Source organism: Adiantum capillus-veneris, chromosome 20, assembly GCF_014529385.1.
Source record: "Adiantum capillus-veneris isolate H3 chromosome 20, ASM1452938v2, whole genome shotgun sequence".
In the NCBI taxonomy this organism is placed as follows: domain Eukaryota; kingdom Viridiplantae; phylum Streptophyta; class Polypodiopsida; order Polypodiales; family Pteridaceae; genus Adiantum; species Adiantum capillus-veneris.
Genome location: NC_140950.1, coordinates 70,351,583 through 70,374,762, shown reverse-complemented (window position 1 = coordinate 70,374,762; position 23,180 = coordinate 70,351,583). Strand labels below are relative to the sequence as shown.

At 43.0% G+C, this 23,180-nt stretch overlaps 1 protein-coding gene across 1 annotated transcript; it reads right to left on the bottom strand.

The window, feature by feature from the left end:
• Positions 1–505: 505 nt before the first annotated feature.
• Positions 506–21,548, bottom strand: LOC147432707 (uncharacterized). Its single transcript, XM_086492556.1, has 9 exons — positions 21,043–21,548; positions 19,712–19,799; positions 19,518–19,632; positions 19,277–19,386; positions 1,380–1,474; positions 1,216–1,292; positions 1,062–1,136; positions 934–996; positions 506–863 (listed from the first exon to the last, which is right to left on the bottom strand). The coding sequence occupies exons 1-9, from the start codon at positions 21,415–21,417 to the stop codon at positions 725–727; spliced, it is 1,137 nt and encodes a 378-aa protein (XP_086348682.1). The 5' UTR covers positions 21,418–21,548; the 3' UTR covers positions 506–724.
• Positions 21,549–23,180: the final 1,632 nt, after the last annotated feature.

The following is a 23,180-nucleotide window of genomic DNA, read 5'->3' as shown; positions in this document are numbered from 1 at the left end:
ATCCCATGTGGATCCAAGAATCCCTCCAAAATGAGCAGCTACAAAGAGGGGTCGACCCTAGAAGTGTGGGACTCTCTTTGGCAAGACATATGCGCCTTAGCAAGAGCACAGCGATCACATGGCCAACACAAGACTCTCTTGCACATGCTGACTAGACGAGGGATGGTACACACATTGAGATGCAATGAATAACACGATAGGGGTGTTGGTGCATGGGATAAAGTCCACAGTCCCAACACAATGCACTCTGACAACTTTTGTAGTACTTTTTATCTCTAAAGCTTTGCCCTTTTTTCCAGATAGCCAAGGAACACCCATGAACACTGATCTGGTCTCACAGGAAAATTTCGACTACTAGGACAATTATAAAGCTCTCTCTCTCTCTCTCTCTCTCTCTCTCTCTCTCTCTCATGTCAAGCCATGCTTTCCTACCATCTCTGCACTAATCTGTGGACGATTTCAAAAATTCAAGTTATCACTCACTACATGACATCCAAGAAAAAAGAAACCGAAGTAAACCTCAGGTGAGAAATTAACTGCTTGTAGATTCCAAGTACATCAGAGAGCTCTTCTTGTACCACAAGTGGAGAACTGTACTTTTATGAGGTACCTGCAACGTGCTGAAAATTGTCATATGGCTAACAGACAGTGACTGGTTAGCCTCAAGGTACATAAAAGGATGATAGTGCAGTCCGGTATTCACTCTAGAAAACACTTCAAGCTATTAATTTCCATTGTGACAGAGCAGTTCCGGTGCATAGCGGCGTACAAGGTCATCTAATTTCTCCAAAAATCCCCTAGTCCGATTCTCGCCCAGATGCTTTGCCAATTGCTTCCACCGAAGCAGACACGTTTGTCCAGACCTGCATTAAGGAAAATTCAATAATTGGGCTTTCATCAGCTAAGTCCAAAAAGACTGCTCACGAAATTTACCTGTGAGGCAAGAGGCTATTCCAATCCACTTCTTCTTCCATGCATGCACCAGATTCTAGCAGACTGTTCAAGGATTAGGCCCAAAAAAACGCGCCTTGTCTCTAAACCCAATGTCACAATAGATGTACCTTTCAAGTAGCAGAAAATCATCTTTACTGGCCCATAGACCATCAGTGACCATGGCAGCTGACAGATTCCCATACCTAGAAAATCAATACATTGCAAGAGATTGTCACTGCTGGTCCAATTAAGTACAGCATAACTTCCTCCAAGCATACAAACCATTTATTACAGCAATTCGCATGACTGTGAGTTCCAATTGCGTCCGCTACCTTGTCCCAACTGATGTTATCACGAAGCTGCCATACAAGAGAAATGACACAAGATGAGGTAATAATTTGGCTTAGGGGCTGCAAAGATAGAAAAATGTAATCATTGTTGCGTACAAGTTGACGGCTGCTTTTGTCCTCCAGCATTTTGAACCGCAAGCAAGATTGTACCAAATCTGAAAGCTCCTGCAATTCTTCCCTGGTCCATACACCTGGTGAACTAAATGTACTGAGTAACTCCTCAAACTGCTTCCTGTACGGTGAGCATTTCAAACCTAAAGCATCACATATATGCTTTTTTGAGAGATGCCAAAACATTACTGTAAAAGAGACCTTCCCTTGCCTACAGGCCCAACTACTCTTTGAACCTTTGCTCCCAATGTCACAAACCGCTGACGTGTCAAGTCACTAAAGAACAGAGCCAACCTTCAAACCCCGACGGAGGGGCCTAAACCCTAGAAGAAGCAAAAGCAACAGAAGAAGTTTTACCAACTTGCAAAGTCTTGCCGAGTGGCCTATTTTTAAAGAAGAGTTCCCACCAACTTATGGGACCCTGCCCGATGGGGCCCAAATGACATAAAGGCATCAAAATAATGAAGGACCAGCGCGTACACAACTGATGATTTGGCAGCAGATGTACGGAATTCCACAATTTACGCTGACATGCTAACATGGCAGATTGTACGGAATTCCACGTTTTATGCTGGCAGTGCCACGTGGCACCTGTATGGATTTCTGCATTTTGCGAGCTGGCAGCTTTTGAACAAGATGCTTTTAAACCTGTTGCTTTTGAGTTTACTGCTTGTTGACCGCTGGGTCAACAACACAACATAACTCAAGTTTCGTACCAAAGTCTTATCTTTTGCGAGTTATGAAATGCTGCGGATTATGGCTATAAACGTCATTTTTAATGAGTAGTTATTCTAGTTTCAGAAGCCGGGGTGCAATGGCACTTCCAGATTGTAAATACAAAGCCATTTGACCCTTTCAACCCCATTTTTGGTTAAACCTAAGGTAGCCTTAGTATATAAGGTACCTAGGTCATTTTGTAAAAAGACTTTTATCATAATCAAGTTTTAGCGCTGCCGTCTACTGTGTGAGAGAGAGAAAGAGAGTGAGTGTGAGCTTCATCCTCCCGCTACGCCCGGCTCGCTCAACGCATTGGAGATCCGACTGCACCATTGCTGTAGGCTCGAGGAGAGCTACGCGACGACGCCAAGCATTCCACGCGAGACGAAGCGCACACGCTGACGCATCTACGAGCTATTTGTGGCCGTAAGTGTATCAAACGATGTTTGTTTTCTGCGTGCTAGTAGTCTATAGAATCATGGCGACATAAGCTACGCATAGGTACTCATAAATTTCAGTTTCGGGCACTTTCAAAATTCTGTTCTGTCATCCTACGCGTTTTCCGCAGATGGGTTTAGAGTCAGGGTTTTGAGTGTAGAAGCTTAGGGACAGGTGTATCCTAGTGAGGGGATGGTGTTCCTTAAGTTTCATATGATTCTGGCATGATTAGGTGAGTTACCTTCCATATGTGTGTATGTGGCTAGGTGGTGTAGTTGAGAGCAGTGAGGTTCTTGATTGTGGTTTAGTTGGCCTTCCTGAGTGTTGTATGTGTAGGATGGTCTCAGCTTGACAAGCTAAAGAGATTTCCTCCGTGTGCCTATCGTGTCATCTGTGTCTTCGATTGACATTATGTTGATCTAGGTAGTGTTTGCATGCACTTCATCGGTGTGTGAGTCGCTTCCCGTCCAACATTGGCGCCGCTGCCGGGGACACAAGGACCTAAGTAGGTTTCCTACTAACACTCGTGTGATGGTTGCTTGATTTAGTTTCGGCTAAAGAAAGCATTTTTCTTAAGTGGATCCGGAAGAGGATATTCCGCGATCAAGTGGATAGCAAGGAAGCGTGTGTCTTGCCGAGGGTGTGCGACTAGATAGGTTTAGTTAGGATCTGTGGATTAGAGTAGTTGTTGGTGGTCGAGTGATTTGTGAGGTGATAAAAGCGTTTACTAGTCCGTGTGTGGCAGTGAAGCATTTTTCTACTCATAGATGCAAAACCCCATATGATTTGTAGGAGTAGCTTTAGGTAAGTGATCCGATTCTGATCTAGAGCTATTCAGCATTGAATTATTTGCTAAAGTGCTTGATTGCATTTGAAATCACGGAAAAGTGTGCTTTTGAGGGTAAAAATGCATTAAACAAGCTTTTGTGAATATTTTTGTATGACTGACTGATGTTGTGCATATAAAAGAGCATTTGCAAGGGTTCTGTGAAGAAAACCTGCAATTCTGTAAACATAGACATCCTACGCGTAGGATGTCTCAAGGGGGTTCTGGAGACCAAATTTTGAAATTCTGAGTTGACCAGTATGTTCAGAGGGTAGGTTTTACCCTAATAACATATTGACTTGAGTGTTTTTCCCTATTTTTGTTGACCAAAAGCCAAAAGGCGGAGTCAGAAAATGCAAAATTTCAGCAAAGGCTTAATTGAGTGATTTTTGCATGTTTTTGCAATTGTGAAGCATACTTGCACTTGCTGAGAGCATAAGGAAGCATCAGGGACACTTCAGTCTCAAAAAATCAGAAGTAGACATCCTATGCGTAGAATGTCTACAGGGTGATCTGGACATTTTTTTGAAAATCTGAGGTTACCAGTGTGTTCAGAAGGTAGGTTTTACCCTATTTTCACCTGGAAAGTGGAAATTTGACCAAATTTTGACAGATCAAAGCCAAAAGACGAGAATTGCCAGACATCCTACCCAAATTGTGCCCAAGGCATAATTTTAGAGACCAAACCATAGGATGACTTCATGTGCATGTTGTACATGATGTTTTGAGTGCATGTGAGAGTTTTCACCTCATTTGGGTGAGAAAATTGAGTTCAAAGCGGACTTTAGCACTTTTGACTAAAAAAAAAGCAAGAACAGCTAAAATTTGGGACTTTTGAAATCCAAACCAAAATTTAAGCATACCATTGGGTTACTGACATCAAGGGGAAGTTGTGGGACAAGTCTGGGGTCAAACAAGCCAAAAAGACATCCTACGCGTAGGATGTCTTATGTGTGATTTAAGACTCTAAACACATTTCTGAGCATACCACAGTGATCAGCACCTTAAGGAGAGTCTCTGGTTAGACTTGTAGACAATCGACGAGTTAGACCATCCCAAGTCTAGAAATGGGTAAACAGAAAATACTCCGGAGATAAAGATCCGAGAGATCACGTAGCCGCTTTTAGAAGAGTGATTAGAGCAGAGGAAGTTTCAGATTTTGCGACACAGTTTGCGGGATTTGGATTGACTCTAAAAGATGATGCAGCTACATGGTTCAACTCGGTGGAAAAAGGGGATTTTGAGACCCTAGATGAGCTGTTTGAGGAGTTTATTGAAGAATTCTTGCCAAAAGGCATTGCTCACAACACGGTTTCGCAAATCCATAGATTCAAACAAAAAGAGGATGAATCAGTACGCAAAGCATCATTACGACTCAAGAGATATGTTAAGCTCTGTCCGAGAGCGGAATTACCTACGCCAGCACGACTGATGCTGATCTTTATCCAGGGAATGAGACATACAGGCCTTCAAAAGGATCTGCATATGATAAGGAGGATGACGCTAAACGAGTTGATCAAAGAAGCTCTTTATCTAGTGGATAACTGTGAGGCATACAAAGAAAAGGACTTAAAGAGTGAAGGAGATGACACATCCTCTCAGCACAGTGTTTCACAGATAAGTGAGTCCATTGCCAAGCCAACGGCACCTATTGATCAAGAAAAGCTTATCGACGACTTGGTCAAGAGGTTGATTCCTCTTGTAAGGTCTGATTCGGGAGAGCCAAAGTGGTGTGAAATTGAGAGAAAATGGACGAACCATACGGGGAAAGAGTGCTATTTTAGCATGGAAAATGCTAGGTAGAGGTATGTACAACCTGTTCCAGAAGCACCTACTCCACGATACATTACGGGGAATGCGCCAGCACCAGTAGGAGTTTTAAGGCCACAGCTTGTCTTAGGACAACAACTTCCGCTGCTAGGTGCTGAAGGAGTACGAGCGGAAGTGCGACGCGAGAGAGAGTGCGAGAAGAAGAGCACGACGATATGGTGAACTCGCTCTACTGTAATGTGTAGAACATAGTGAGTTCTTATTAGGTTTTTACAAAAGAATATGTGTACATACCTGGCGGCCCGCCCACTTACCTGGGCGACCACATTGGGCTTTATACCCCAACAACCTCCCACTTAAAGTCCAATGTGGTACTTTAAGTGTGAGAGAAGCTACTATACAAGCTAATATACAAGAGATGTAGAGAAGTGATGTACTACCCTACACCTAACTGCTTGCGAAAATGCGCAAAGCTCTCTGAGGGAAGTCCTTTTGTAAGTAGATCAGCAGGATTTTCTGTGGTGTGAACTTTGACAAGCTGAAGTTGCTTATCCTCGAGCATTTCCCTAATGAAATGATACTTCACATCCACATGCTTTGTCTTTGAGTGATAAACTGGATTGCAAGCCAATTGTATAGCCCTTTGACTATCACAATATAACACAGGCATCTCTTCTTTGATTCCCAAATCTGTTACTAGTCGATTAAGCCAAATTGATTCTTTGCATGCCTCTGATGCTGCAACATATTCAGCCTCTGTAGTAGACTGAGTAACACAATCTTGTGATCTAGAACGCCATGATACTGCTCCACCAGCCAATGTAAAGACATACCCTGACGTAGACCTTCGGTTGTCTAAGTCACCTGCATAATCTAAGTCTGTAAAACCCTTTACACTTAGCTCCTGACTCCCATAGCATATACGCATACTCTTTGTAGCTTTCAGGTATCTCAATATTCCTTTCACTATCTCCCAATGTTTCTTGCCTGGGTTTGACATGTATCGACTTACTACTCCCACTGCAAATGCAATGGCAGGGCGAGTAGCAATCATTGCATACATTAAACTACCCACTGCAGACGCATATGGAATCTTATCCATTTCAACCTGTTCTTCCTCAGACATAGGACAATCTTGTTTGCTAAGTTTCACATATGGTGGCAATGGAACACTCAATGCCTTTTCCTTCTCCATATTGAAACGTTGCAAAACCTTGTCAATATACTCTGTTTGAGATAACCAAATCAACTTCTTTGATCTGTCTCTCTCAATGCGCATACCAAGTATGTGACTTGCCTCACCCATGTCTTTCATGTCAAACGATTTTGCCATCTTTGACTTCAAAGCTGAAATTTCTTCCAAGTGCTTGCCAGCAATCAACATGTCATCCACATACAAAATAAGGATCAGCCAACTACCATCCTTAGCCTTCTTTGTATATAGACAGTGATCGAACTCACTACGTTTGTAGCCTTGAGAAAGCATAAACTTGTGGAATTTATGGTACCATGCCCTCGGTGATTGTTTTAAGCCATAAAGACTCTTTAACAACTGGCATACCCAATCTTCCTTGCCTTTCTCAACAAACCCTTCTTGCTGCTGCATGTAAATTTCCACATCTAAATCACCATGCAAGAACACTGTCTTGACATCCATTTGGTGCAACACCAAATCTAATATGGCAATCAATGCAAGAAAGCATCTCAATGTAGTCATCTTGACCACCGGAGAGAAGACTTCATCAAAGTCAATGCCTTGTTCTTGCTTAAAGCCCTTGGCAACAAGCCTTGCTTTGTACTTTGGTTGACTATCATGAGCGGTGATCTTATACCTGTAAACCCATTTACAAGGTAGAGCCTTTTTGCCCTGTGGTAATTTAACTAGCTTCCATGTCTTGTTTTTATGCAGAGCTGTCATCTCTGACTGCATGGCCAATTGCCAATTCCCGGAGTCCTTCATTTGCACTGCTTCCTTGTAACATGAAGGCTCATTGCAATCAGTCAACATGACAAGTTCATAGATGGAACAAACATATCAGGAGGTTGCGTGACACGTCCAGATCTACGCACAATAGGTGTCTCAGGCTCAGCCACAACCTGTGGTTCCACTCTATCCTGTCCTTGCTCCTCTTAAACCCTGACATTTTGTCTTGCACGTGCAGGTCCATCTTCTTGGAAGACAACTCTTCTAATCTCCTCAACCCTCTCTGGTTTAGAATGATATTTGGATTCATTAAAGTGAACATCATTGCTGCGGACAACCTTTCTGGATTCGGGATCCCAAAGTCTATACCCCATCTCACCAGAATTACCATAGCCTAGAAAGATGCACTTTCTACTCTTTGGCTCAAGTTTGTTCCTAAATTCCTTTGGAACGTGAGTATATGCCTCACAGCCAAAGACTCTGAGATGCTTGTATGAGGGCATTTTGCCTGACCATACCATCTCTGGCACTGAATCCTTCTGCAAAACCTTGCTAGGAGATCTATTTACAAGATGAACAGTTGTTGATACAGCTTCTCCCCAAAACCCATTTGGCAGCTGTGCATTAGACAACATACTTCTGACCTTCTCTTGTATGGTCCTATTCATCCTCTCAGCAACACCATTTTGAGGAGGATTGTAAGGAGCAGTAAGTTCACGTTTTATACCTTTTGACTCACAAAAGTCCTGAAAGGTCTTTGAAACATACTCTCCACCATTGTCAGTGCGTAAGCATTTAAGCTTCTTGCCACTCTGATTCTCCACAAGTGTCACAAACATTTTGAAAACACTAAACGCTTCATCCTTGTGCTTGAGAAAGTAAACCCATACCTTCCTCGAGTAATCATCTATAAATGTCATAAAGTAAGAAGCTCCCCCTAGAGATAGGTTAGGCATAGGTCCACACAAATCACTATGAACAAGTGCCAACTGTGTATCTCTTCTACTGCTTCTATGCTTATGTGGCTGCTGTGTTTGATTACCATACAAACAATGTTCACAGAATTCAAAATCATTAAATGAAAAGCCAGGCAAATAACCAGAACGAGAAAAGATTTCCATTCCCTTCTTGGACATATGTCCTAACCGGCTATGCCACAAAGAAACGTTCGGCTGCTCGATTACATTGATTACATTTTTAGAGACATTTGATACATAAATCATGTAAAGTCCTCCAGACTTTACTCCATGTGCTACTGTCATAGAACCCTTGGATATCTTCCACATGTTCTGTCCAAAAGTGGTGACGTAGCCAGCATCATCAAGTAAACCTGTGCTGATCAAGCTCTTTGTAATTGCGGGAACATGTCTCACATTCTTCAGCGTGAAAGAAGAGCCATTCTGAAACTTCAATTGAACATCTCCAACACCTAAGATCTCACATGTCTGCCCATTGCCTAGCCGAACATGATCTTTAGTGGTCACATAAGAAGTAAACCACTCCTTGTTTGGAGACACATGAAGTGATGCCCCTGAGTCTATAATCCAGTCACTCAGTGTATTTCCATCAGATGTTGTAAGAAGAGTTGAGTCCGTTGTATTCTTCAAGAAGTAGATGTCTCCTGACACTAGACTGTCATCCTCTGCAACAGTGTTTGTCACATTTATTTCTTGAATCTTTACTGAGGACTTGTTCTTCTCACCATGGTCTTCAGCTTTCTCTTTGCCTTTTTCTGCTTTCCATTCTCTGCAATCTCTTTTCATGTGACCCTTCTTGCCACAATGGTAGCATTCTATGTAACTCTTGCCTTTAGCACTACGAGACTTGCTACAAGACTGATTCCTCTTTCCACCTTTGTACTTTTCTTTGGTCCTTCCCCTGACAACTAAGACTGTTCCTTTGCCATTGTCCATTGTCTTTCTATTGGTTTCTTCAGTAAGCAGACTTCCTTCTACACCTGCTATGTTCAAACCATCTGGAGGTGCAGAATTACTCAAAGCTGTGCGAAAAGTGTCCCAACTTTCCAGCAATGTGATCAACAGGAACATAGCTCTAACAGATTCATCAAACTTGACACCTTGAGCTGACAACTGACTATAGATTGTGTTGAATTCATTCAGATGATTGGACATAGGTGTCCCTTCTTTCATCTTCAAGTCAACAAGCTTCTTAAGCCAATATACCTGTGAAGCTGCACTCTGCTTCTCATAAAGATCACTCAACTTTAACCATGCTTGATAAGCCGACATCTCGTCTGCTACATTGAAGTAAACGCTTTCTGCCAAAGTCAGCATAATGGTAGAAAGTGCCAATTCATCCATTTCGCTCCATTCATCTTCGTCCATATCTTCTGGTTTTATCCCCTTGAGCTTTATAGGTTTTATCTGCTTCTTTTGTACCAACACGTACCAAATCTACTTCTTCCACAATGGGAAATTGGTTCCATCCAGCTTCTTGATATTGTAAAGAGCAGTGTCCTGTGATCCAACCATAGCTACGCTTCACAGTAGTTTACTTTCCTGGGAAAAATTCGACAGAGTTTCCCTTGTAAACTGACCTCTGAACCAATATCAACCTGTCAAATGAACCAAGAAAGCTTCACATTCTGCAGAAATTTTGGCAGAGTCTCCGTTGTAAAATGGCTCTGGTGTACTAAAAACAGACCAAAAAACAGCTCAAAAAACACTGTCTCTCTGACACTGTAAGCTGCGGGTAAACCTGTCCTGCACTTGTACTGTCTCTCACTGTCCCGTCACAGTCCTATAAGCATAGACTGCGACAATGCCTCAACGGCAGTAAAGCAAAGATGCAATTGCAACTGTCTAACTCACAATCAATACATCCTAGCTGCCTATCTAAGGGTGCTCGAGGGATCGCTCCAAGACCTGTATCACCGAAAGGATCTCAACATTCGAGAATCCCCCAGCTCAATAAAACCTCACTCGACCCTCGACAAAGGCTGCAGTAAATCTGACAGTACATAGACTTCCCACAAAGTCATACATCCACAAATTTTCCACTGTATGCTGTAACCGCTGCGGCGGTTGTTTGCTGCGTGACTCACAGCCAGCAAACCCTCAACAGACATACATCATCTCTCACAATACATCCCATGTGTAAGTATCTGCAATGTCAGGATGAAATCTAAAATATCAAGCAGCAAACACAAGCTACCTGATGAACTAGTGGATGTCGCCTACAGTCTGTGTGTAGATGCGTCCGTGTCGTATGTGACACGCCTCCAAGAACTGTGAGCCGTCCTTCGATGTGTAGACAGCCACAAATCAACACTCTGGGAGTGTCGATATCCTCAGCACCTGCAGTCGTAGGCCGAAAACCCCAAATTTGCAGAGTCGGATCTGCACCCGCCGAGACCACGTAGTCGAAAATGGCCTGTGCAGACCTTTGTCGAAGCCGAACGGTGGCCGAGATAACCTCAGAATGAAATTCTGAGAACACCAAGCCCTTTGGGCTTTCCCACAGGATTTGTGGCCGTGTCTTCGCCTGTCAAATTTCACTCCAATCTGAGCTGGTGACTCTAGCCTCCTGCAGTGCCGCCCCGAGCCTCGATCTGAGCTCTGATACGAGTTGAAGGAGTACGAGCGGAAGTGCGACGCGAGAGAGAGTGCGAGAAGAAGAGCACGACGATATGGTGAACTCGCTCTACTATAATGTGTAGAGCATAGTGAGTTCTTATTAGGTTTTTACAAAAGAATGTGTACATACCTGGCAGCCCGCCCACTTACTTGGGCGACCACATTGGGCTTTATACCCCAACAGGTGCTAGAATGCCGGTAGACATGAGATACATGCCAATGATGGAAGCATCAAATAAACCAACGCCAGTACCAACTACAATGTGGTATAGCAACCAAAGTGAGTACTACCCTTCGGAGCAACAAAATGTGAGAGAAACACATAGAGTGGTGAGGCCGGTACAACCTCCACCTCCTGGGTTTCAGTCAAAAGAAAGAAGGTATGAAATGGACGAAAGGACATTGCGATTCATTGCAAATAGCGGCTTATCTAGGTCAAAGCTTGCTTATAGCCAAGAGGAAATGCTAAAAGAATCTCCTCAACCAGAGAGAGATTGTCACAAAAGTCGTGACAACCACTTGGTCAAACAATGTCCTCATATGGAGATCACTGAAGTAAATGCCTATTGTCTTGAGTCTGGCATCACTCACTTGATCCCCGATTGCCCAAAAAACCCAAACCAGATCAGGAAAATCACAGCAAATGTATTAGGGCTTGTTCAGCTACCTAGTAGCTCAGAAAATGAAAATGTCGTACCAGTTCAAGTGGTTACGAGAGCACAAGCTCAAAAGAAAGCTGATGAGAATCCAGAGACAAAGAACATGGAAAGTGACACGAGTCCAAAGACAGATGATGGACCAAAGACAGACGCACCTAGTGAGAAAACCAAGAGCAAACGAAATAGTTGGAAAGCTAGAAAGACTAGGATGAAAGCACGCAGGGAACGAGAGAAAAAATCCCTAGCTGAGAAGCTTACCGAAGCTGAAGAGAAGATAAAACAACATGAGGAAAAGAAGGCACCTTCTCTTACACAGATGGTTAAACCTCTAGAAGAACCATCCACGGATGAGAAACCGAGAAGTGCTAGTTCAAGAGGATCTGTGTTAGTAGAGAAGGTTGATGAGACATTAGATGCCCTCTTGAAAGCCTATGATGCGAGGCTCAAAAACAACCAAACCCAAGAACAGAGGTGGATGACATATCCCTATGCGGAATTAGAAAAGCAAAGGTTGGAAATGTATAGGAAAATGATTCAAACAGCCCAATCTTTACTAGAACCACCAGTTGCAAAACCTGAGGATGTGATCCGTGTCATGCCTACACAAATAATCCCACCAAACCAGGAACTAAAAGAGCCAGATTCTAGTCATAAGCACAGACCAAACCTCAAAGACCCAGCCTTAGAACCAAGGATAGTACTGAATACCACGGATAACTCTTCCGAGGGATTTCACCAAGCTATACTTGAGGATAGTAAAGAGGTAGATGGTCTTGACGAATTGTGGAAACAAGTCAGAGAGGCCAATGAAGCCGATGACCTAAGAAGACGAGTAGACAAGACTGGTGATGAACGAGGAGTGTTTCTACCACCAATAGAGGAATTTGAGATTGGATCTCAAATGAATTTAGACGTGCAATCGTGTTGGGGCGACAAAGGATCTGTACAATCTATGGATAGTCAACCCCATTCGCTAAGAACACTACCGTCCTACATGGGAGAGTACGAGACCAAGTCAGAAGTGGTTGCAGTCCCATCATAGAGACTGTCTCCCAACAAGGCCATCGATTCAAAGGGGCTAGTAGATATTCTATCTACCCCAGTCACCTGTACAATAATGTTAGCCGAGTTGCTCAGAATAAGACCAAACATGTGGGCTAATGTGGGTAAATGTCTAGAGAAATTTGGTGTAAAAACCCCAATGACTCAAATTGAGGAAGACATCAAAGAGCTTGAAATGCCTCAACTAAATACTAGGCCAGTGCCATTAAACAAGGTAGGCGAGTATTACGAGGGAGAAGATGGAAACACCACCCTTCCTGTGGAATTCAATGGTGTACAAACCATGGCAATCCTTGACAGTGGAGCTGGTGTGGCCATTGCAACCCAAGAGGTTTGGAAAAAATGGGGAAAACCTGCCTTGATATCCACACGAATGACCCTACAGCTTGCAGACGGACACAAGGAAAAGCCCCTAGGACTGCTAGAAAAAGTAATTGTTGCTTCTTGTGGCATTGAATATGAACACACTTTTGCTGTTGTTGACTTTGGCAAGAAGAACAACTATGAAATCATTCTGGGAAGACCATTCATGCGACAATTAAAAATGGTCCAAGATTGGGGTTATGACCATATATACTTGAGACATATGGAAACCATAACAAAGATAAACTTGAGGGACCATAGCTGCAGGGATGTGACGAGAACACCGGTTGAGGAGTTTGATTCCGCCACAGTAGCAGGATCAACACTTCCAACTTGGTTAGGTAAGCCTAAAGAACTGTGGATGTGTGGAGCTTCACAATGTGGTAGCTTGAAACGTGAGGAATGTATCCTAGAGCGAGCTATAGAGGATATGGACTATATCCCAGAACCATTTCCTGAAGAAGAGTTAGAGCCTTTTGGATGGGAACACATCTTGGCTACTCTGGACGTGTGCGCCGTGGAGGATGCTCCCACAACAAAGTTTTGTGATGAAAATGGCTATGATGTCGTTCCTTATTTTGCAGTGAGTGTAATCCAGGAAAACGAAGAGATCCAGACATCAACAAGCTCTCGAAATAAGGAGCAAACAAAGAAATGTGGAGAATCAAAAGATGAAGAAGACGACGAGTTCTATGACTTTGTAGAACACTTCGAGCTTCAAGAAGATCAACGACCCAGGAATCAATGTCATCGCTACACAAGTAAAGTGCATCAAAAGTGGATTCCAAAGTCCTTGGTGAAGACACAGCCACCACAAGCATCCTCATACAGGGCTCCTAATAAGGATGCAAAGACTCAACTAGGAGGAATACGACCAGAGCAACGAGCTAACAATGCTCTAATCAATGGGCTAGAAAAGTCCTCCAAGAAACTACCACCCACGAGCAAACAGACAGTAACTTTCCACTACCAGCCAAAAAATCAAGGGAAAGTACAAGAAGTCAACCTTGCTGAGGATAGTAGCGATAGTGATGAATCTTACGACATCCCCTATCATCAACTCAGGCCATCACTATCACCAACCCCTTCAGCAACAACCATGACAAGTCAAAAGAACAGGACAACAAGTCAAAGCCAAAAAGCTCAACAAATCTGGATACCAAAAAGCCAAATCGGCCAAAAACAGATATGGATCAAGAAGACAAAGATCTCTAATGACAAATCACAAGATCCAACACCAAAACAAAAGCAAGGAAACCGTGCACGAACGGGTAAGAATATCACAAAGTCGCAAGCTTTCACAACTCAAGTTTGGGCTCCAAAGAAGTTGATTCAAGCACAAAAAAGTCAGGAATTCATTTGGATTCCAAAACAACCACAGTATCAACTTTCAAAGCCTGAATCCCGTCACCAACCAAGCGTACAAGGGCCGAAGCAAAGACCACTGTCGACTCACACAACAACAAGGTGGATCCCAAAGAAGTCTCTTCAAACACAAACGAAGCACGGGCAAGTATGGGTTCCCAAACGAGAGCCAGCAACAAAACAACCAATAATCGCAAAGAAATGGGTCCCAAAGAAGAACAACAAAACTGTTGTCAGTGCATCGCCGCTTGAATTCTTACAATTCTTCCTACGATTACAGTACAGTTAGAAGAGAGCAAGTCGCTTCAATCAAGCAACGATACAAGAGCTTCAAAGACCATTACATTGCTTAGAATAGGAAGCCTCGCCAACAAATGCCAATAAGCAAATTGCTTATACCCACATCTTGTACAACATAAATCTTTTCCATGCATTGACTGTGCATGCATAATAGGGCTACATTACAAGGCCTGCATAGGCACAACTTTTTGCCCAAGCACAACACATACCCTTTGCGATACCCTGTCGTAAAGGATGACTCCAAATAGGAAGGGGAGAGGCATTCTGAATGCGGACCTAACATTATGACTATTAGAGGGCAATGTTTTGTGAGATGCATTGAATTTTTGCGTTTTATTGTGATAATTTTTGACAAAATTTAGAGTATATGCCCTCATAGTAGTGTTACAGAGGAGTATGGGGACAAAATCCATATATGAGCCCCTAGGGACATGTGTATAGTGTACATAGCATTTAGATTTCTATTTGAATGATTTTTCTTTTGTTGAGTTGTTTTAAGATTTTTTTTGTTTATTATTAAGAAAAAAATTAAAAAATCCATAATCCACATGAAGCAAAGACTGACGAGAGGCCTGAGCACTACAAAGAGAAGAAGGTACAGGGAAACGATGAAACTTCACGAAGTATGTCTCAGCAGCCACTACAACAGCCGAAGAACTTGTCACAAAGCAGTGTCAACAGGCAACCGACAAGTCATAATAGTCAGAGTCGAGTAGCTACGCCACAAAATGAGTGAGGTGTTAGTCCCAAAGCTTCAAGTAATATTCTCTGTGGTCTAAGCGTCTTAGCTATTCTAGGTACTGCTCAAGCTGGAAGAGTTGAGCATATTTACGTTGTGTCACTCATGCTTGTATAGGTGAGCAAAAGAGTCGAAGTCTTAAGTACTTAAGTCTGGTGAAGTGAAGGAGAAGGTTCAAAAGACACTCACGTACTGAGCACAGTGAGATACGAGTGGAGAAACTTCTACATCGAAAACCCTTCTTGGAAAGGTGGAAGCTATTGAGACATCTTTTGATGTCACATGTGCTACATTTATTCCTCGAAACACCCATCATCTCCTTCTTTCACATTGCGTGCTTTTGCTGACAGATTTCTCATATGCATATAGAGTGTCCCATAATTGGCACTTGCATCAAGCACTCTTTCCGTGTTTCACCCAAGCACTCACCTTTCATGAACATGTACTTCACGTTCAACTGCTCAACTCCAATAAGAGCGTATACCAAAGGCATTTTTTTCCCACCGGGTTTTTCCCTTCGGTCATCCAGGTTTTAGACCCTAATCTAAAGACACCTATCACCATCCTCTTGTACATATTCCTTCTACATCAACAATAAGGAAATGCTACTCAAATCAATTGACAAATGAATTGGAACACCAATTTCATATCATAGCATGCTTCTCCTCAATGGCGAGTCGAAGAATGGCCTACAATGACAAAGCTGCAGACAACACTAACAACATGATTGCACAAGAACAAAGAAGTCCCCAATGAAGAAGAGCAGACATAAAAGTAATCAGAGGATCTCAAAAGATAAATGGTTATGATGATAGATGTCCGCTCTAATGGATCATAGTTCTTGTTGTGGTTCGACAAAGATACAAGCAGTGCAACAGATGAAGCCAAAACAACAGCAAAGTGTTGACAGCTGGGTCAACAACACAACATAACTCCTTACAAAGTTGTCATTGGCTCACAAGATCAGAAAGACAATCACTCAATTCTACAGATTGTAGAAGTTGTTTTTGAGAATCACAAATACTCCGAATTGACAGATTTGCTGGAGCAAGTGATGGATGGAGCTTTCTCTATCGATGATGATAAGAGTCAAGTTAAACGACATTGGGTTCTTTTTGAATTTAGATCTGGCAGTAGACCTATAATGACAGAAACAGATGCTGCAGCTCGGAGCGTGGATGTGAAAAACATAAAGTTCGTCATCAATTATGATTTTCCTGAATCATGTGAAGACTATGTACATCGGATTGGACGAACAAGACAAGCTACTGCAAAGGCTATAGTCTATACTTTCTTTCCAACAACAAAACGACAGCAAAGACCACATCGCTATCGACAATCAGGTCATGTCGGGGACGACATGAACGCGAAAGGGGGGAATGTTGACCGCTGGGTCAACAACACAACATAACTCAAGTTTCGTACCAAAGTCTTATCTTTTGCGAGTTATGAAATGCTGCGGATTATGGCTATAAACGTCATTTTTAATGAGTAGTTATTCTAGTTTCAGAAGCCGGGGTGCAATGGCACTTCCAGATTGTAAATACAAAGCCATTTGACCCTTTCAACCCCATTTTTGGTTAAACCTAAGGTAGCCTTAGTATATAAGGTACCTAGGTCATTTTGTAAAAAGACTTTTATCATAATCAAGTTTTAGCGCTGCCGTCTACTGTGTGTGAGAGAGAAAGAGAGTGAGTGTGAGCTTCATCCTCCCGCTACGCCCGGCTCGCTCAACGCATTGGAGATCCGACTGCACCATTGCTGTAGGCTCGAGGAGAGCTACGCGACGACGCCAAGCATTCCACGCGAGACGAAGCGCACACGCTGACGCATCTACGAGCTATTTGTGGCCGTAAGTGTATCAAACGATGTCTGTTTTCTACGTGCTAGTAGTCTATAGAATCATGGCGACGTAAGCTACGCATAGGTACTCATAAATTTCAGTTTCGGACACTTTCAAAATTTTGTTCTGTCATCCTACGCGTTTTCCGCAGATGGGTTTAGAGTCAGGGTTTTGAGTGTAGAAGCTTAGGGGCAGGTGTATCCTAGTGAGGGGATGGTGTTCCTTAAGTTTCGTATGATTCTGGCATGATTAGGTGAGTTACCTTCCGTATGAGGTTCTTGATTGTGGTTTAGTTGGCCTTCCTGAGTGTTGTATGTGTAGGATGGTCTCAACCTGACAAGCTAAAGAGATTTCCTCCGTGTGCCTATCGTGTCATCTGTGTCCTCGATTGACATTATGTTGATCTAGGTAGTGTTTGCATGCACTTCATGGGTGTGTGAGTCGCTTCCCGTCCTACACTGCTTTTCATGTAATTGCTTTTGAGGCCAAGGGGATTTAAATATGTGCAGAGGATAAGGTGCAGAGTGCGAGTACCCGCATTGTGCTGAGTTGAAGTAATATAAAGAAATACCGAAAGAGGCGCCAAGGTTTGGGGCCAATACTCTCTGGGATGGAATTCCGCTACTCCGTGTCGCGTGTGCTCTCTCTCATTCAGTTTCAATTGTTATTGAAGTGCTAAAAGTCTGTTCACTCTGTTCTTTTCTATTGGCACGTGGTGCCCGTCTTGTGACACCCAATGCCTCTCCCAATAAATCTTCATTTAAGAGATTATACATATAAGGTCTACAATCACACAAAGGAACATTGGTGCTAGAGCATTATGTTCACCTTCCAAATGTTTTTGCTTACAAGCTTCTCATCACACGTACACTGGCCCTTTGTCACAACTGTGGTGACGTGGCATGAACCCTGTACACCCTAAAGGGGCTACTAAAGAGGCCGGACCGCAAAAAGACCGTGCACCAAAAATCCGGAAGAGAAAGCCTCTAGCCATCCCTGCCAATGATCAATAGGGCTATGGCATTCTTCAACCTGCAAGCACAAGTAGTATGTGGTGCAAATGTAAAAGTGAGGCGAAAACCGCCCAACACACCCACCAAACCAATTCCAAATTTAAATCACCCATCAAACAGGAGAAAAAGCAAAAAAGAACAAACAGTAAACAAGCTAAATAGGCAAACATACACACACACACACCTCAACCACAAGCAGTCATGCAAAACGCACTCACCCCAAGCATATGCAGATCCACAAGCACAAGCATCACACAAACGCAGTAAGGCGCATACAAGCAAGATAAACAAACAGAAACCATGAGAAATAAAGGAAAATACTTGTGTAAGAACAACAAACAAAACGAAAGGAGAGAAACCGACGTAGGCAGCACAAGTGACATAAGAGGGGAACACGTCACTTGCGGTTCTGTAAATCTTAAGCGACCACCGTAGTTAAAAGTACGGTGCTTGCTTAAAGTTGGGAACCGTTCGTCACAGTGGAAAATCTCTCTCTCTCTCTCTCTCTCTCTCTCTCTCTCTCTCTCTCTCTCTCTCTCTCTCTCTCTCTCTCCTTCCACTACACACCAACAATTGGCTCATGCATAAGGCTGAAAAAAGGAAGGGCCACTGAGAGACCGAATCCCACATTGAAGTAGCAATATGAAACCAGGCGGCAGACATTTCCATTTCACTAAGAACCAAACATCTGCACTTAGGAATTTGGAAGTGCAAGAAAAGCGCATAGTAACAAACCATTCCTTATGGCATATGCACACCAAGAATCAAAATCTACATAGGAGCACCAACTAAAATCTGTCAAGGAACCCCATCTTCAAAATGGCTGCTCAAAAAATTGTCAACCAACCTCCCACACAAACAAGGGCTAACACGGATAAAGCTATTGATTCAGTATCGAAGCCGAAGCCCTTGCATGAAGCAAGCAGATTGGCAGCACATAAGCCTACTCTCCCTTTGCATTGAAAAATAGGTGCTATTTCATGGAGGCTTTAAGGAAAGACTGTGTGGATGGGCCCGGCTTCATTTCTCCAGATCTAGAAGAAGCGATATATCATTCATTGGGTAAAATAAACCTACAGAAGAGGCCATCTAAAAGTTAAAACTTTCATTAGTAGGCTTGTTAATTGCTATAACCAGCACTTTGTGAATGCTCAAGCTTCATGCTTCATTGCTCATAGCAGGTATACAGAAGAGGGTTTGCATTATGAAATTTTCCTTACGATCAGAATATCAATAAGCACAAACTGTACAAAAACCAAAAAATCACCTGTAGCTTTTGCTCGGCCCATGCATCGCCACTTTTCCATAATGGAGATTCGGCTCCTACCGATCAAAGTTGAGAGATATTTCCACTGATTCTCATGCTTTTTTTGTAAGCTTCCTTGCAAGTATTCAAGACGAAAAGAAATGAGTGCTTAACCTGAAACAGATTCACAGCTTTTGTGGCTAGAGGGCACTCGCTATGATTCAGGAATAACATGAGTAAAAGCAAAGACAGAAGTATATACCAACGCAAAAGTTGTGTCTCCCCTTTTGACCAGCGTCCTAAGAATGACCCTTTATCAAAAAGTTTAAGGGCACGACGCCGAAGTGATGTACAAGGTCGATGTGGTAGAGACCTTTCTGAAAATGAAGGCTTCATCAAAAAATCTCCATTTCAAAGGAATAAGTGAAATGTGTCGATTTGGGCAGAAAAACCTACTTATTACACTCCAGCAACCGTACGCCTCTACATACTTTCTGCTATCCAGCATTCTTTCAAGGCCCTCCTCTTCTTCCCACTTTTTTTCCTAGTGATGCCACAACAATGAAAAACTTTCAATTGAGCGAGTTCCTATGGACTACTTGAAGGAGACAAAAGAAGCATACGCACAATGGAGCAATAACACAGAGGGCGTGTGTCAAAAGACAAACAGCAACATACTGACAACTGCACAATGGCCAGACCACTAGGTGGAGAAGAAACACTGACCCCGATTCCCAAACTCGGTGCCCCTTGTGGTATGTCTTCTATTTTAACTTAGGCATGGAGTGCCAGTACAACTCTAATCTTCTCAGGTGGTCATGCTTTTGTACACTATAGAATATACATAAGACTTATGTGAACTGGAGTACCCAAACACCATCTAAGTATGCCAGCTCGTCTTGCCAAAATCTATAATTGAGCTGTTCTATGGGAAATGTAAAAGCAAAGCACCACAAAGTTCTTGGCTTGGAAATGCTCCAACCACAGCCTTTACATCATGAAAGGCTTCCTTGGCTGGAACAACCCTTTGAAGCTAGATGCATAATGCTGCTCGAGTGTTTACCATTAGCCACAACATTTGATTATTCTCAACAAGCTCAACCTCAAGTGTCCTAGACATCACCAATGCTTTAACACATCCAGATTCCATGCGTTATATGCTAGGTGGTCTGAAAAGCAGCCAAAAAATGAGCACTACATTTCCACTCCTCAAGTATAAAATTTCATTGGAAGACTAGCCATCCCTAGACCCCACTTTTGCTCGTAAATTGACGTGTTTTCAAAGCTCGTGTTGATATCTTGATCAATAGTTTTTTCATAACCATGCCCATTATACCAATAACAAATCATGCAAGAATTTCCTACTCTCAATAAAATATTCAATCAACCATGTTAACCTCTTGACCTATACTATTTTCATAACCATGCCCATTATACTACTTAAAAAACTATGCAAGAATTTCCTACTCTCGATAAAATGTAAGGATCGAGAGGAAATTCTGCTGAATTGACAACAACTATAGTAAGATCTCAACAAAACTGAAAGTTTTGTTGAACTGGTTCAGCTTGTCCCTTCATACAATCTGTGTACCATAATTATCTGTCCCCTCAGAGTCTCAAACTTTTCGGCTGATCCCATCAACATAATTTTCTTTGCTGTATTATGAAACATCCAGTTGAATGGTATTTTATGAATAGATATACCCATGCGTGTGTGCATGTGTGTGTTACAAGTCTGTAAATTACAAGTACCAGCCTCGAGCATGACAAATAACTTTATGACTAACCTTAATGTATCGCCGAACCTCATCCATTAGAATAGCATCCTCTTCCTTCGTGAAACGATATCCATAAATTTCTTCCACTTCAGGCATGGGCACACGAGAACAGTCTTGAACTAGAGCTTCAATGGGGTCTTGACTTTTGCCCATTCGTCGGTGCCGGGAAGTTACACGTTTCTTTCTCTTCTTCGTCTTGCTTCCAAACCTGACCGAAGTTTTTTGGCCAGCTTGAGAGACAGTCCTCGCTTTGATCAGCACCCCAGGTGTGCGTATAGAGTCCCCAAGTTTCCTGCCTTCACCCTCAACAATCTGGCTATCAGCATTTGGTCTCCTTGATGACTCGCCGCACTGCACATCTTTTCTGTTTGAAAGTTTCACCATGTCAGGTCAGAGTCTGTGATATCGTCGCAACTCCCCCGTCACCTTGTCTCCGCACCTTGCAGCGACTTCACAAATGACAATGAAAATGTCTGCACAATTTTATACCTAGCAAAATGTCCTTGAAATTTTATATTTGGCAACTTTACATCGAAGATTGGGCTTCCCTAGGGAGAAGATGATGGTATTGCAAGCTCATGGGATGCAATATTTCATTTTCATGGCCACAAATGTTGGGGTATAAAGCCCAATGTGGTTGCCCAGGTAAGTGGGCGGGCCGCCAGGTGTGTACACATATTCTTTTGTTAAAACCTAATAAGAACTCACTATGTTCTACACATTACAGTAGAGCGAGTTCACCATATCATCGTGCTCTTCTTCTCGCACTCTCTCCCGCGTTGCACTTCCGTTCGTACTCCTTCAACTGGTATCAGAGCTCAGATCGAGGCTCGGGGCAGCACTGCAGGAAGCTAGAGTCACCAGCTCAGATTGGAGTGAAATTCGACAGGCAAAGACACGGCCCCAAATCTTGTGGGAAAGCCCATAGGGCTTGGTGTGCAAAGAATTTTATTCTGAGGTCATCTCGGTCACTGTTCGGCTTCGACAAAGGTCTGCGCAGGCCATTTTCGACTACGTGGTCTCAGCGGGTGCAGATCCGACTCTGCAAATTTGGGGTTTTCGGCCTACGAATGCAGGTGCTGAGGATATCGACACTCCCAGAGTGTTGATTTGTGGCTGTCTACACATCGAAGGACGGCTCACAGTTCTTGGAGGCGTGTCACATACGACACGGGCGCATCTACACACAGACTGTAGGCGACATCCACTAGTTCATCAGGTAGCTTGTGTTTGCTGCTTGATATTTTAGATTTCATCCTGACATTGCAGATACTTACACATGGGATGTATTGTGAGAGATGATGTATGTCTGTTGAGGGTTTGCTGGCTGTGAGTCACGCAGCAAACAACCGCCGCAGCGGTTACAGCATACAGTGAAAAATTTGTGGATGTATGACTTTGTGGGAAGTCTATGTACTGTCAGATTTACTGCAGCCTTTGTCGAGGGTCGAGTGAGGTTTTATTGAGCTGGGGGATTCTCGAATGTTGAGATCCTTTCGGTGATACAGGTCTTGGAGCGATCCCTCGAGCACCCTCAGATAGGCAGCTAGGATGTATTGACTGTGAGTTAGACAGTTGCAATTGCATCTTTGCTTTACTGCCGTTGAGGCATTGTTGCAGTCTATGCTTACAGGACAGTGACAGGACAGTCAGAGAGAGTACAGGTGCAGGACAGGTTTACCCACAGCTTACAATGTTAGAGAGACAGTGGTTTTTTGAGCTGTTTTTTGGTCTGTTTTTTAGTACACCAGAGCCATTTTACAAAGGAGACTCTGCCGAAATTTATGTAGAATCTGAAGCTTTCTTGGTTCATTTGACAGGTTGATATTGGTTCAGAGGTCAGTTTACAGGGGAAACTCTGCCGAATTTTTCCCAGGAAAGTAAACCACTGTGAAGCGTAGCTATGGCTGGATCACAGGACACTGCTCTTTACAATATCAAGAAGCTGGATGGAACCAATTTCCCATTGTGGAAGAAGCAGATTTGGCACGTGTTGGTACAAAAGAAGCAGATAAAACCTATAAAGCTCAAGGGGATAAAACCAGAAGATATGGACGAAGATGAATGGAGCGAAATGGATAAATTGGCACCTTCTACCATTATGCTGACTTTGGCAAAAAGCGTTTACTTCAATGTAGCAGACGAGA

What these genes read in the sequence shown, in the direction of transcription:
- LOC147432707 (XM_086492556.1), bottom strand. Translation starts at nt 21,417, where the DNA reads ATGGTGAAACTTTCAAACAGAAAAGATGTGCAGTGCGGCGAGTCATCA. An exon ending in AGGTTCGGCGATACATTAAG is followed by an intron (nt 19,800 to 21,042) that starts GTTAGTCATAAA and finishes TGGCATCACTAG; the next exon opens with GAAAAAAAGTGGGAAGAAGA. An exon ending in CGGTTGCTGGAGTGTAATAA is followed by an intron (nt 19,633 to 19,711) that starts GTAGGTTTTTCT and finishes CTTCATTTTCAG; the next exon opens with AAAGGTCTCTACCACATCGA.